This window comes from Rhinolophus sinicus, linkage group LG01, assembly GCF_036562045.2.
Source record: "Rhinolophus sinicus isolate RSC01 linkage group LG01, ASM3656204v1, whole genome shotgun sequence".
Classification (NCBI taxonomy): Eukaryota; Metazoa; Chordata; class Mammalia; order Chiroptera; family Rhinolophidae; genus Rhinolophus; species Rhinolophus sinicus.
Genome location: NC_133751.1, coordinates 87,654,895 through 87,670,370, shown reverse-complemented (window position 1 = coordinate 87,670,370; position 15,476 = coordinate 87,654,895). Strand labels below are relative to the sequence as shown.

The 15,476-nt window shown below is 36.0% G+C and overlaps 1 protein-coding gene across 3 annotated transcripts in view; it reads left to right on the top strand.

Annotated features, from left to right (window-relative positions):
• The window catches only part of CADM2 (cell adhesion molecule 2), a 1,065,284-nt gene that overhangs the window by 894,042 nt on the left and 155,766 nt on the right, over positions 1–15,476 (top strand). For all 3 annotated transcript variants that reach the window (XM_074333327.1, XM_074333317.1, XM_019745437.2), the window contains 2 exons: positions 3,280–3,432; positions 5,568–5,705. In XM_074333327.1, the coding sequence (XP_074189428.1) occupies positions 3,280–3,432; positions 5,568–5,705 (291 nt within the window). The remainder of the gene's footprint in view (positions 1–3,279; positions 3,433–5,567; positions 5,706–15,476) is intronic.

Here is a 15,476-nt window from a genome sequence, read left to right as displayed (position 1 = left end):
CATATTTTTCATCTTGTCTTTTCTTCTTACAGCTGTCCCTTTAATGTCTTATAACTCTGGTTATGTGGTAATGAACTCCTTGAGTTTTTTTCTAGTCTGTGAAGCTCTTAATCTGTCCTTTGATTCTAAATGATAGCTTTGCTGGGTAGAATTATCTTGGTTGTAGGTCCTTGGTTTTCATCACTTTGAATATTTCCTGCCGATTCCTTCTGGCCTGCAAAGTTTCTGTGGAGAAATCAGCTGAAAGACTTATGGGAACTCTCTTGTAGGTAACTAACTGCTTTTCTCTTGTTGTGTTTAAGACTCTTTGTCTTTAACTTTTGGCATTTTAATTGTGATGTGTCTTGATCAGCTCTTCTTTGGGTTCATTTTATTTGTGACTTTCTGTGCTTCCTGGGCTTATGAGTACATTATTTCCTTCACCAGGTGAGGGAAGCTTTCCATCATTATTTCTTCAAATAGGTTTTCAATTCCTTTCTCTCTATTCTTTCTGGTACCCCTATGATTTGAATGTTGGTATGTTTGATGTTGTCCCAGAGGCCCCTTAAACTATCCTCATTCTTTTGGATTCTTTTTTTTCTTTTTTGCTGTTGTGATTGGATGTTTTCTGCTACCTTATCTTCCAAATTGCCAATTTGATCCTCTGCTTTATCTAATCTGTTCATTGCCTTTAATATAGTCTTCATTTCAGTTTTTGTATTCTTCATTTCTGACTGATTCTTTTTTATGTTTTTCTACCGCCATTTTTGTGTTTCCTATCTCTTTGTTGAAGTTCTCCCTGAGATCATTGAGCATCCTTATAGCCAGTGTTTTGAACTCTGGTAGATTACTTTTCTCCATTTTGTTTAGTTTTTTTTCTGGGCCTTGTTCTGATCTTTTATTTGGGAAATGTTTCTTTGTCTTCCCATTGTGGCTGCCTCTCTATGTTTGTTTCTATATATTAGGTAGAACTGTATATCTCCTTGTCTTATTAGAGTAGACTTATGTAGTAGGTGTCCTGTGGAGGTCAGTGGCACATTCTCTCTGGTCACCTGAGCCAGGTGTCCCAGATGTTTTCTTTGTGTGGGTTGTGTGTGCCTTCCTGTTGTAGTTGAGGCTTGGTTGTTGTTTTCATGTCATTGAGAGGGACTGAACCTCAGGCTGATTGATTATGAGGACTGGCCATCACTACCGTGGAGGAGCTGTTGTACATAGACTGACCCTATGGAGTAGGATTCACTTTAGTAGGGCTCTGGTGCCTGCCCAGTCTGCCCTTTGGGTGTGTATTTTGTGGAAGTGTTTGGGTGGTGCTCTTGTGTGGTCAGAAGCTGGCAACTGAGTGTGTTGTTTCTGCGGCCTCTTAGGAGGGGCTTTGTTACAGGCCAAAGTCAGCCATTGCAATGTGCCCTGCTCTGGGCCAGTTGGTATGAGCTACAAAGTGATCTTCATATGGTTGTCACTTGTGTTGGGCTTGGAGGTGCCTGGATGAGGCTTAGCTGTGAAGCGAGGCCTACTGCTGCTAGTATCAGGCTTAGACCTGCTTAGCAAGGGGCATGAGGCATGTGTTTCCTACTTCACCATCATAACTGGAACTCATTCGGTTCTTTATACCTTCTTCTCCTTTGCTGAGATTTTCTATTTTTCATTTGTTTCAAGATAGTTATTAAAGTAATTTTATTATAGTTTATTCTCTGTCAGATAATTCCAACATCCATTTCAACTCAGTTTTGTCATCTGTTGATTAAGTTTTCTCATTCAAATTATGATTTTTCTGCTGTTTAGTATGACCAGTGATGTGGTTGTTGTTGTTTTTGTTGTTGTTGTTGTTCTTCTTCTTATTATTATTATTATTTCTTAGACATTTTGGCTATTATATTAGGATACTCTGGCCCTTATTTAAATCTTCTATTCTAATATGCCATCATTCTGTTACGCTTTAGCACACAGGTTGTAGCATACATTTGCAGGCTGTGGTTCTATCAATTTTCCAGAGCCTTTGTGATTCCATTTGATCAGCTTGAGTTGTCTAGTTCCACTGGGGGTTACACTAATATCTATTGGCGCCACCTAACGGGACAGAGATACTTCCCTAGGGCTTCCCTGGGGGCTGTAGGTGGGGTAAGTTTTTCTCTAGCTCATGGGAAGTTTTTGTTTGTTTTTGTTTTTTGTTTTTTGTTCTTTTTAGGGCTGGGTACTTGTACAGGGATTGCCCTGCTGCCCATGCTGCCCAGTTGGCCATTTGCTCTAGGTAGGAAAGGGCAGCCTTTAGCCCATAGGGGACAAAGATCACTTTCCATGAACACTTACTGTTAGGGATGCTCCCACTTGATTCCCCTTACTGGTGATGTTGCTGGTGGGACTTCCATTAGATCAGCAATAGAAGAGAATCTACCTCAGTCACCTTCAGTTGCCGGGCTGTGGTTGATGGAAGGCAGATCTTCATTGCCTTTTAGTCTTATTTGGGGAGCCTCTGTTTTCTTCCTCAGGTCCCTGACCAGTCCTCCTTTTTCTTTCTACCTTTCAAAGTAATCCTTTAGTGGTCTCTTGCTTAATTCCAGGTTGTATAGCTGTACTTAGTGGGGTATATAATGATTTTAATACTTTTTAAATGTCATTTTTCTAAAATGAGTAAAGAGAAGCATGAGTCATTAACATGTTAAGAGTTCCATGAAAACAAGTGTTCTGTGATAGAAAAGGTGCTTTTAACCAAGGAATATATTAAAAATATGTTACAGACAGTACAGCAAAAGCACCAGTGAATCAGAGCAAATTTTAACATCTGGTACTTTGCAGGTGCTTTTCAGCTGAATGTCAGCTCTGGTTTAAATGAAGTTCAACAGGTGTCTCTACTGCAGAGAGCTTTTAATATGCTAATGCTCATTGTTGGTCTCCTGGAAGAAATGCAGCAGTCATAGTTTTCCATTATTTATCTGTCCAGAGAAGTGCCTTTTTGTTTATAGTTTTCTTGACACTAGCATTCCAGGAAAGACTTTGTGGAGGAAATCCATTTTTATTATCGTCTACCTCATCCAATGTAATGTGTTAGATGCAATCATTTAATTAAAACGTTAATTTTGAGAACCTTAACAAGCACCTAATTCTACTTTGATAAAAAAAAAAAATCTGATAAAATATTTCAGTATATTTAAACTGTCCTTTAAACTGTTTCAGGAAATAAGATTTAGATGTATGGCAACAAAGAAAAAATGTTTATGATATTGTGCTAAAAATATGTAGTCTAAAGGTACTGATTTTTTTTCTAATGTTGTTATTCATATTTTTAATGTTTTCTCTTTCCAGCTTTAAGGGACAATAGGATCGAGCTCGTTCGGGCTTCTTGGCATGAACTGAGTATCAGCGTCAGTGATGTGTCTCTCTCTGATGAAGGACAGTACACCTGTTCTTTATTCACAATGCCTGTCAAAACTTCCAAGGCCTATCTCACTGTTTTGGGTAAGTGCAAGGAACTAAGGTGATGCCATCACAAGCCAGAGAAATGCATACTACTGGAGCAACATGATTAAAAAACACATGCATTTTGAGTATTGTAAGAATAGGTGTAGTTTAATCCCTTCTCTGCTACATTGTAACAAAATATGTTTTAAAAAAAATCACTTAGTCACTTTCCCCATTGTCTAAATAGACAAAAAGAGGTATAAAGATCTGTATAACTTCTAAGAGCACATAGCCATTTTGTTTCTAAGCCAGCAATACACACCAGGTTTGTTTTTCAACTAAATTTGTTTGTATCAAATTATCTATATATTATATAAATGGTGATCCTTTCATAAAGTGATAGAATAATGAGCAGAATGAATTCAACATGTCTATATGGTGCTCCTCCATTTTATCATATCAGTCACCTGATACGTTATGGCTTTCAAATATGACCCCTTTGTGTATTTCAGGGCATGTAAATGACCCCCACATTTCTATGTGTCTTCTCACTTTGTAACTTTGCAGTTTTCTAGGTTACTAAATGGAATATGTAATATCACTTGTGCATGCAGCTTATGGCTTCTTGTGCTTCTATTCTCTAAATATTGGACCATTTTCCCAAAGGGTAAAGTGATACAAAAAAAAGCAATACATTCATAGAGATTCCAAGGAAATAAAGTTGCATCTCAGAGTTCTCTGCGCTTCCACAATTGTCAGTGGCCCAATCAGCTGAAATTGCTGCAGTGCATTGAAACACACCTGTGTATTAAACAAGTTAGAACAATTTAAAGATTGATTTTTTTTGTCCCTAGTTTGCCTTCTTTTTTTGATACATAAAAGCATTACATTGCATTTAAAAGAACTAATGTATGTCGTTCTTTTGGGTGAGAATATTAAAGGTAATCCAGCTAGTGAATTGGCTTTGTGCATAGGATAAGAAACATGTTTCTTTGAAAATCCCACAGAGACTATTTTATAAAAATCTTTATAAGTTTGCCATTAAGGACAAAACATAACCACTAAAATGGAGTGTTTCAGGATAACAACTGCCTAAGGTTAATGTATTATTCTGTAGAGAGTCACCTTGAGACCCCAACAATAGGCATGTGGCTGATTTCAGCTTATTAAATGATGGTGTGATACAGATTTTTTTTCCAAAAAGGCAATATGAAGGTGAATAGAAAAACAAACAACTAATCAGTTAACTGGAGTATGTTGATTTGTCATTTATCTTTGTTGTTGTTGTTGCAATGTGTATTTCTCTTATTGGTGCTTTCCAGTGTGCTTACATATTATTCTTTTCAAACTGAATTAAATAGCACAATAAAGAAGCTTTCAGTTGGCCTATATTATTGAATAATTTTAGAAGAAATTTTAATAAACCTCTACTATTACAACAAAATATTATTGCCCAAAATGTGGAATGTTCTATTATTTAAAACACCCATGTACTATCTCTGCATATTTGTTATCTTCTTATTGATTGGATAGTTGGACTAGCAAAGGCAATAAGTGGTTGACATTAAAAAGGATACGCATCATGGTCCACAAAACTCCAAATGCATTTCTAATACAAAAAATTTCAAGAGAAATTCTTTGCTTTAGAAGAATCAGAAAAGTATAGTTGGAATTGCTGATGAATCTTTTATTCTAGAATGCATTTTTTGAACAAACTACACAGGGGATAATATCTTTTTTAAGCTTTAAGAATTATTAAATCAGGAATGAAAGGTGCTATTTTAGTTAAATCATAATTTGAGATAGAATAAAGAAATGTGCTTTATGAATTTTCCCCCAATGCGCACAATGTACATTCTTAAATCCCTATACTCGTACATCTTAAGGTAGATGGAATGGTTGTTTTTAAGGTTTACAAAGATTATTTTTGCAGGTAAATCTTAATTTAAACAATTACTTTGAACTAAATAAAAATGATTTCAGGTATATATGTGTATATATACAATGTATATGTACATTTATCTCTATATTGTCATAAGCAGTTTATTTTATTATAAAGCAGTTTATTTGTCTTGATTGAATTTATTGTCAACTAACCACCCAGTTTAATTTTGTCTGTGAAAATAATAAAGTCACAAGAATGAACCAACCTGGAGATTGATGTTCACTTCATGCATTTGCTTAAATTTCAGGTGTTCCTGAAAAGCCTCAAATTAGCGGATTTTCATCACCAGTTATGGAGGGAGACTTGATGCAGCTGACTTGTAAAACATCTGGTAGTAAACCTGCAGCTGATATAAGATGGTTCAAAAATGACAAAGAAATTAAAGGTAAAGAATGGGAAAAGTTCCCCAAATCAAAATTAATATGCTTAAAGTAGTATGAAAAATTAGATACACTTTACATTTTCTTTTTCATACCTGTCACTTTCTGATTAAGTGTAATTTGAAACAGATTTTCCATTTCTTAAATTGGATAATTTTACAAGGTATATGAATATAATCTTCATGCCCCATTTCCTCTTCTGTAAAGGGGGTCTAAAAATAATGTAGATCTCATGGGAAAGCTGGAGGAATCAATGAGTTAATATATAAAAACACATGAATTTATGTATAAAAGCACATGGATTTGTGCTTGACAGTAGTAAGCACTAAGTATAAGTTAGATATTATTGTTTCAGAATTCACTTACAGTATTTAGATTATAGACAGAGAAGCTCTATGAATTTTTTATTCAATTTGTTGGTTTCTGGAGTTATAAAGTTTTGACAATAAAACGGACTAAACATCAATAAATAAAATTGCTAGTAGTTCGCACAGAGGGCAAAAACAATGTACCTGTCTCAGTAAAAATGCACAGCACAGGCATACCTTAGAGATATTGTGGGTTCAGTTCCAGATCATTGTGATAAAGCTAAGATCACACACAAAAAAACAAGCCACACAATTTTTTTGGTTCCCCAGTGCATATAAAAGTTATGTTTACACTATACTGTAGTCTATTAAGTGTGAATAGCATTATGTCCAAGAAAGCATTGTATGTACTTTAATTAAAACATGTTTTATTGCTAATAAATGCTAAACATCATCTAAGCCTTCATCCAGTCCTAACCATTTTGCTGATGGATGTCTTGCCTCCATGTTGATGGCTACTGATTCATTAGGGAGGTGCTTGCTGAAGGTTCGGTATCTGTGGCAGTCACTTAAAATAAGACAGCCATGAATTTGGCCTCATCGATTGACTCTTCCTTTTGCAAGCGATTTCTCTGTAGCATGTGATGCTTTTTGATAGCATTTACCTACAGTAGAACTTCTGTCAAAATTGGAATCAGTCCCCTCAAAACTTGCTGCCGCTTTATTCTGGTTTCCCAACGTGGAAGCTCTCTGAGAAAGACTGACAAGCTGTTCTTTTTGTGTGTTTTGTTGTTGTTTGTTTGTTTGTTTGTGTGTTTGTTTGTTTTTTGAGGCTTCATTACTTAGTTACGATTGACTGAGTCATTGGCCATGGTGACTGATTCAAATTCAAGCCTCTCTCCCCTCCCTGGAAACCCAGGTGTGGGACTGAAAGTTCCAATCCTCTGACTAGGTGGTTGGCTCCTACTGGCAACCAGCCCATAGCTTGGAGTAGGATCCAAGTCACCTCATTAACATACTAAGAGGCACCATTGTTGCTTTTATCACTTAGAAATTTCCAAAGGATTGGGGAGCTGTGAGCAAGTAACTGGATGAAGACCAAATAAATCTGAGAAACGTATTTCAGTTTATCTGAATGACCAAATATACATACATATAATTTCTTATAAATCACAATATCACAGTTCGGTTTATTCTAGAGAGCTCCTGTTAAATATTCTCCTTCAATTGAATTGTTTTATAACTTACATGCACTTCTTTAATTCTGACATAATTAGTCACTTAGTTAATTAGTCAGTTCTCTCAATTTCTTAGCATTTTATGTGTTTCAAGAATTTGTCTTTCTTATATTTTCAGAGATGTCAGAGACTAAAATATTCGGTACTTCATTAATATTGACTGATTGTTTTTAACATTGTAGCCTTATGAGGAACTCATAATGTGCTCATTTCTATAAAATATCTTAATTTTTCACAAACTTATCTTCTGTTCTGAATGTCGAACAGATTTGGTTTGGCATATATTAAGTGGGAAGGGATTTTTGTTTATATGCAAAAACATGAAACGTGTGATTTTATAAAGACCATACTTTAAAATCATCTGCATCAAGACTGAAACAAAAATCAAGAAAAAACTGTACATAGAATCAGCATATGGTTCTATGTTCTATTCAGTAACGAAGCCCCCCTTTTTCTATGCTCTCCAATGCATAGTCAGTCATTGGTAGAATATTTATTGTCCCTATACTTGCATTTATCTATATAACATTTTATTTGTTTATAACACTTCTTTTGCATGTTCATATAGTTTGTCTTCACTACCAGATAGTGAACTTCCTGAGTGGTATTTTTCTGGATTTTCTTTTCTTTGTGCAGTTCCGACTGGGTGTTTTCTGCTACCCTGTCTTCCAAATCGTTGATTTGATCTTTTGCTTCATTTGATCTGCTCGTGTTTCCTTCTAGCACATTCTTCATTTCAGTTATTATATTCTTCATTTCTGACTGGTTCTTTTTTGTGGTTTCCATGTCCTTTTTTATGCTTGGTATCTCTTTGTTGAAGGTCTCACTAAATTCCTTGAGCATCCTTATAACCAATGTTTTGAACTCTGTCTCTGGTAGGTTGCTTGTCTCCATTTCGTTTAGTTCTTTATCTGGAGTTTTCTTCTGTTCTTTCATTTGAGACATGTTTCTTTGTTTTCTCCTGTTGTCTGACTCTCTGTGTTTGTTTCTATGTGTTAAGTTGATCAGCTATGTCTCTCAGTCTTGCTGGGTGGCCTTATGTAGTAGGTGACCTGGGGAACCCTGGCACAGTCTCCCTGGTCACCAAGCTGGGTGCTCCAGCAGTGTCTCTTGTGTGGGTTGTATGTGCCCTCCTGTTATAGCTGAGCCTTGGTTGCTATTTGCACATCAGTGAGTGATATTGACCCTCAGACTGACTGGCTGTGGGGTTTGGCCACATACACAGCATACAGGCTGCTGTGAAGGGGGCTCACCTCACTGAGTGGGATTCACCACAACAGGTACCTTTTGAGATCATCCTTTGGGTGTGCCACCTGTGGGGCTAATGGGTGGTGTCCTGCTGTGGTCTGAAATCAACCTCAAGTATGTTGGTTCTGGGGCCACGTGGGAGGGGCTTCAATGAAGGCCTAAGTCAGACACTAGATGTGACCAGCTGGGGACTACCTGGTAGGAGGTACAAAGTGATCCGTGATTGTTCACTGCCTATGCTAAACCTGGAGCCCCTGGGAAAGACCATGCTGCAAACAGGATGGTTGCCACCAGTACTGGATCTGGGATAGCTCTGCAAAAAGCCAGGACACTCCAAACCCTGCTGCTACCTGCCAGCCTCTGTAAGGTTCAGTCATTGATAAAGCCTGCTGCTGTACAGAGTTGGGTATGGTGGACTCAGTGAGTTACCTGGGTGTATCGAGTGAAGCTCACCAGACCTCTTCAGATTCAGATTTGGCCATGGGCATGGGTGGGAAGGCACACAGGGAAAATGGTGACTGTCCTTCCAGTCCTCTCCCTGAAGTTACACTACTCAGTCTCTCCCCATATGTCTCTGATGCCCCCGAGTCACCATCCCTCTACCAGAACCCAGGGTCACTGCCTGCATGGGTCCTTTAAGAAGATGTTTGGGTTTCCTGCAGCCCTCCATCCCACCCAGGCAGTTGGAATCCTCACTGTTTTTCACAGCTTGATGTTGTGGGGGCTCCTTTTCCCAGCAACAGTATTCTGGGCTGGAAAGCCTGGTGTGGAGCTGGGGCTCCTCAGTCCTCTGTGGGGAACCTCTGTGGCTGAGATTCTCTCTCCCAGTTATCAAACACCACATGTGGCTGTGGGACCAGGCTATTTTGTGTCTCCACCCCTCCTACCAGCCTCAAAGTGGTTTCATCTTTATATCCTTAATTATAAAATTTTTGTTCAGCTGGACTTCAGATGGTTCTCCAGGTTGATTGTTCTATAATTTAGTTGTAATTTTGATGTGTTCACAGGATGAGGGAAGTACAGGGTTTGGCTACTCTGCCATCTTGGAGCCTGACTTCCTATACCTTTTTAACTCTTTTTGTTATAGTACCACTTGACACTTTTTAAAAAGACAATCTCTAATGTAAAATAATGTGAAAAGATGGGCCAATCAAAGCTGATTCAATTCAATTCAGTATGAAATTTTTTAAATTATTCCCAATTATATAGAATTTTATGGTGCATGAGCAAACATACAAATGAAGAAATAAAGAATATTGACCTGGAGGGGTTCAAGGTTTCTTTAGGGTGAAAAGACAAGTTGTGGAGGATATTTTCCTATAAAAAGAATAGTATCACATGATGTAAATCTCAACACTGTTATAGTCTAGAGTAAAGACTATTTTCCATTTATTTTAGCTAGGTATTGGCCAGTTCAGCATATTGACACTGTTAAGTTTCAGACTCTATTTGATGGATGTATAGACCTTCAAAGTGACTTCTGATTTCAGGATGAGTCATTTTTCTGTACACACCTTTGTGTGTGTTTTTTCTCCATCATTATCTAACTTATGAATTTAATTTCCCAGTTTCTGGGTGAAAGTTTTTGAAAGTCCTAGTTGATCAAATGATCTTGGCCAGAGTATTTCTATATTAGATTATAGAACAGAGGTTCTCCAACTTTAGCAGGCATCAACATCATCTACAGGGCCTGTTAAATCTTAAATTATAGGATCCCAGATTTTCTGATGGAACAAATCTGGGTGGAGCCTGAGAACATGCTTCTTTAACATTGTGCTAAATGTGTGAGCAATGCTGATGCTCCTGTTTGGAGACCACATTGGTATAGAGAAAACAAATTTGAAGAGTATCAGTAACTTATATAAAAATCTTGCTTGTGTCTCTGAACATTAGCTCTCTCATTTACTAAGTGAGGATTATAACCCCTGACTCACAGTACTGTTGCCTGTATTTTCGTATGAGCATATATATGTGCAGTGCAATGTGGCCAAAGTATCCATTTGTAATCTACTTGTATACATTATATTTTTGGTACCGGGATGCCAAATAAATAATGTATACACATTTTAAGAGATGTTATCTAGTATGTTCAAGCAGTAGCTTGCTCTAATCAGAAGTGTCTGGACGCTGATGGTAACCACTTTGAGCACCTCTTGTAATTGCAGAAGTCAAACGTGACTTGTATTCATCTTTTGTTATCAGTATATATTGAATATTACAATTAATACAGTTTTTTTCCTTTCTTAAAATTTGTATACATTTTTTTTGGTGCCGTGTGTGTGTGTGTGTGTGTGTGTGTGTGTGTGTGTGTAGTGTAGTGTTTTCACAATGCAAGGACTTACTGACTACATTTTAGATATTATTATGCTCATTGTTATTACTATTTTCAGCAAATCATGATTGGTGTGTTGTAACAATCCCTGAATTAGTCCTAGAAATATAAGTAAATAAAATAGAATCATTTTGTCAAAGTATTCACAATCGGGATATGAACCTATAAACCTAAGATTTAACAATCATAGTAATATATAAACTGGCTAAAGATTTTGTGTAAAAGAAAAAGCAGAGATTAGCTCCACTTTGTGGGAGAGATGAAGGTTTAACAGTTCACTGATAAATGTAGGCCCTCAATTAGTAATTGAATAAATAAATAAATCAATAAATAGATCTTAAACAATAAAATTCATCATATGGATTGTGGGTAAAAGTAGCTGGTACAGCATTCTAAAAAAAGAAGCTTAATTTATCTATGCCAAGTAAAAGCGTGTGATATTTTTAAAGTAACTATGAAACTTTTTGTGTGATAATAGACATGAGATAGAAACAAGAAAGGAGGAGCCAAATAAGTCATGGATTATCTTTTATTCTAGATCAAGGGATGTGGAATTTATTCTGTAGGCAATGGTGAACCTTTTTTTTTTTTTTTTTTTCCAATTACTGTTAAACAGTAGAATGAAACAATCATAATTTTCATTTATGATTCTTTCATTCTGATTGAAAAACCCCTTTGGTACCTCGGGGCAGCTCTGCATCCAAAACCACATATGGTTTCACTGCAGCTTTTAAGCTTCTGTATAGCAAGGACATCTGAATATACAACATTTAGTATGGGACAGACATGTGCATTGCCTTCCTAAATCTATCAACTCCCTGAGAATTTACATACATTTTCCATTCCAGGTGTAAGTTTGGTAATGTGTAGTTTGAACATTTCACTACAATAAAATCTTAGGATTTTCTTTTCCAGAAAACTAGCTTTGACATGCATGTGTTAGGCAGATTTCTATGATAACTCTCTATCCTCCACATCCTTGGACAATCCCTTCCCCTTGAGTGTAAGAGGAATGTGTGAATATGATATTATATCACTGCCTTGAACGTGTCACCTTATACGACAAAAGGGATTTTGCAGATATAATTATGGGTTCCTTTTGAATTCATCAACGGCAGATTATCAAGGCCAACCTGACATAATGACATGACGTCTTTATAAAAGAATGATGAGTCAGAGAGGCATTCTCCTTCTGGCTGGGAAGAAGGTGAACAGGCATCTTGTGAACTGTCTATGGCAGTCATGTGGCAAAGAACTGGGAGTGACCTCTGGGGCTGAAAGCAGTTCCTGAGTGACAGAAAATGGGGATCTCAGACATATAGCCTCAAGGAAACAACAACCAGAGACCTAAAGGGGATCCTAAAACTCAGATGGGAAATGCAGCTCCAGCCATCCCCTCGATTTCAGCCTGGTGACACTGAGACACGTGAAGTCTTGTCTGGACTTCTAATCCACAGAAATTATGAGATAATAAATGTGTGCTGCTTTAAGCCACTAACCTTGTGATGACTTGTTATACAGCAGCAACTGAAAACTGAGATCAAGAGAGGCAGAGATTTTTTCTCATGGTCATACTTTTGGCAAATACGGGACTTGAATATTCTGATTCTAAGACCCAGCACGTGAATTTGAGGAACAGCCAGAGGCTAGAGAAGTAGTTCAGGGACATTTCAACCAAGAGCTAATGAGGTCTTGAATTAATGGATAAAATGGAATTTGTTGTAAAGGATGGGTTGAAAAAAGAAGAGAAATTTCAGGTGAATGTTGATGAATGATTCTGGGAGATGAAGCAAAAACAAAAGTCAAAGTCAATAAAATTCGGGAGCCTGAGTGACTTAGATAATGAACATGTGAAAATAGGCAGTAGGAGAAATTAGTTCAGCAATAAATGATGATATGTTTATTCTTCAAGATAATGAGGTTGAAGTAATTATATAGAATTTAGAAGGTTATGTTTAGTGAGCTTTTGGAGTTAGGTGACTTCTGACTAGGAAAGGTATTTTGACCATACAAAGGTCTGTCATCTCATAATGAGGGAAATGTTTGGTTTTAGGCTTTTAAAAAGTCATCATCTTCATGTGTGCAGCATACTTCCAAAAGAACTCCCTCGTACTTCCTCCCTACAGGCAGAATAATGCTATATAGTAATCTGCATACCATCAAAGCCTGATTTTGTGGTAATTCATTTAATCTTATCAGTACCTAATAGTATTGCCTATATTGTGTGTGTTATTGACTTATTACACATTGTGTGTTTCAAATGTTTGGCCATCAAGCTTAAGTTTACTTTAGCTATGTTTCCCTGTGTGAACGAGCTTTTTGACATACACTTGAACGTCAACCAAAACGAATGCAGCCACTCATTTTCAAATTGGCTAAATATAATGTAATTTTACCATAAACTACTTAGTGAGTAATTTTTCTGCATTTCAAAATATGAGAGTGAATTTATGAATGCTGTGCTTCTAAAAAGGTGGCCTTTACACTGCTTGGATCAAAATCAAATGAGGTGATTAGCTTAAAAAAATGTTGGTCTCAATGCAGACTTTTGAAATCAGAAGTCCTCCATGTCAGGCCTAGAAATCCTAATATTTATTAAGTACCTCTGGTGATATTTAGGCTAATTATAGTTTTCAGGATGCATAAGATTAGAGACCAATAAGCAAAGAGTTCATAGATATTCCAGGAAAGAAAGGGAGGAGGTCCCAATCTACTAAATTTAGAAAATGACTCTTAATAGTCTACGCATGTTCTGAGTCTATTCTTAGGAGATTCTCTAAAAATGAATCAAAATATACTTTGGTGTTTTAACACTTCTGAGAATTATTGCAAAAATGTCTTTAGCCAACATCTTAGCAGTGTTCTTTGACCACATAATATTTTTGTTATTGTTTACTTATTTCATGTTTGTTTGTTTTTTCTATTGAACTCTTAAAAATCTACTTTGAGAAATGGTAGATTATGTATTTAACTTACGTATTCTATTTGGTATTGCAAAACTAGTTTTGGCCTAATGCCTCATTAAATACCAGTTGTACAAAATTTAAATTTGACTGAGTGAAATATTAACATGTAATGCAGAGATTGTGAATTCTCTGAAGCTAACATAAAATAAAGTAAAAAGGATGGATTTGGGTCCCCCAAGTTTAAAGCGCGTGTATCATGTATGATAGGGATTAATGGAAAGTATTAGTATTTAAATTTACAGCATATACCATGAATCAATGATTTTTGTATGTTCTTTTATTTATACTTACCACTTTGAAAATGCCCTTGCCTTTTAAATCTGGACCATGCTGGGCACTGTATTAAATACTGTTTAATTATTAATTAAACAGCATTAATAATACGTGTGTGTGTGTGTGTGTGTTTGTGTGTGTACAACTTGGAGTTTTCTGAACGCTGTTACCCATTTCCCCTGAAAATAAGACCTAGTCGGACAATGAGCTCTAATGCGTCTTTTGGAGCAAAACTTAATATAAGACCCGGTCTTATTTTACTATAAGACCGAGTCTTTATAATATAATATAATATAATATAATATAATATAATGTAATGTAATGTAATGTAATGTAATGTAATGTAATGTAATGTAATGTAGCATAACGTAACGTAACGTAATGTAATATAATGTAATATCATACAATATAATATAATATAATAATATAATATGATACTGGGTCTTATATTAATTTTTGCTCCAAAAGCAGCATTAGAGCCTGAAGACTCTCCAGGCTACACTATGGAGCGATGTTAACACAGAGACATCTTATGGAAAGAGATAAACCAATTGTCCCATTTGCTTGTGAATGATTCATGACGGTGAATAATCACCAAAAGTCTTTGAGAAACTTCCCTTTCTTTTTTATTTCTTTTTTTTTTAAACTGCTTTAATGGGATATAATAGACAGAACACAATCTACACATATTTGAAGTGTGTAGGTTTGTATATTTTTACAAATATATATAGAGATGAAACCATCACCATAATAACGATAATGCCCATGTTTATCATCTACAAAAGTTTGGTCATAGTCCTTCAAAATCCTTGCCTCCTGACCTTCTCTGCCCGTCCTCACCTCATTCACAGTAAGCCACTATTCTGCTATGTCATTATCGATTGATTAATTTATATTGTCTAGAATTTCACGTAGACTCATATGGTAGGTACTCTTCTTTTTCTGATTTATTTTTCTCAGCATAAATATTTTGAGATTCATCTATTGTGTTGCATGTATAAAGATGGTTCCTATTTATTGCTGATAATTTGTTTATTCTTTTACTTAGTGATAGACTTTGGGGTTGTTTACAGTTTGCAGTCATTATCATTTCTTTTATTTTTATGAGTTATGCTTTGGTATTATATGTAAGATAGTTTTACCTAAGTCAAAATCACAAAGACTTACTTCCATAAATTTTGCATTTTTATGTTTTGAATGTATTTTGAGTTACTTTATTTATTTTTAATGCCCTTGTCTTTTATTTCTCTGAGCTGCATTATTTCTAGGTTAGTTTTGATAGATTGATTGATCTCATTATAGATAGCATTTTCCTGCTTTGAATGCAAAGTAGTTTTTTAATTGGATTCTAGACATTGTGAATTTTACCTTTTTGGCGCTGAATATTCTCATATTTCTGAAGCATTCTTAA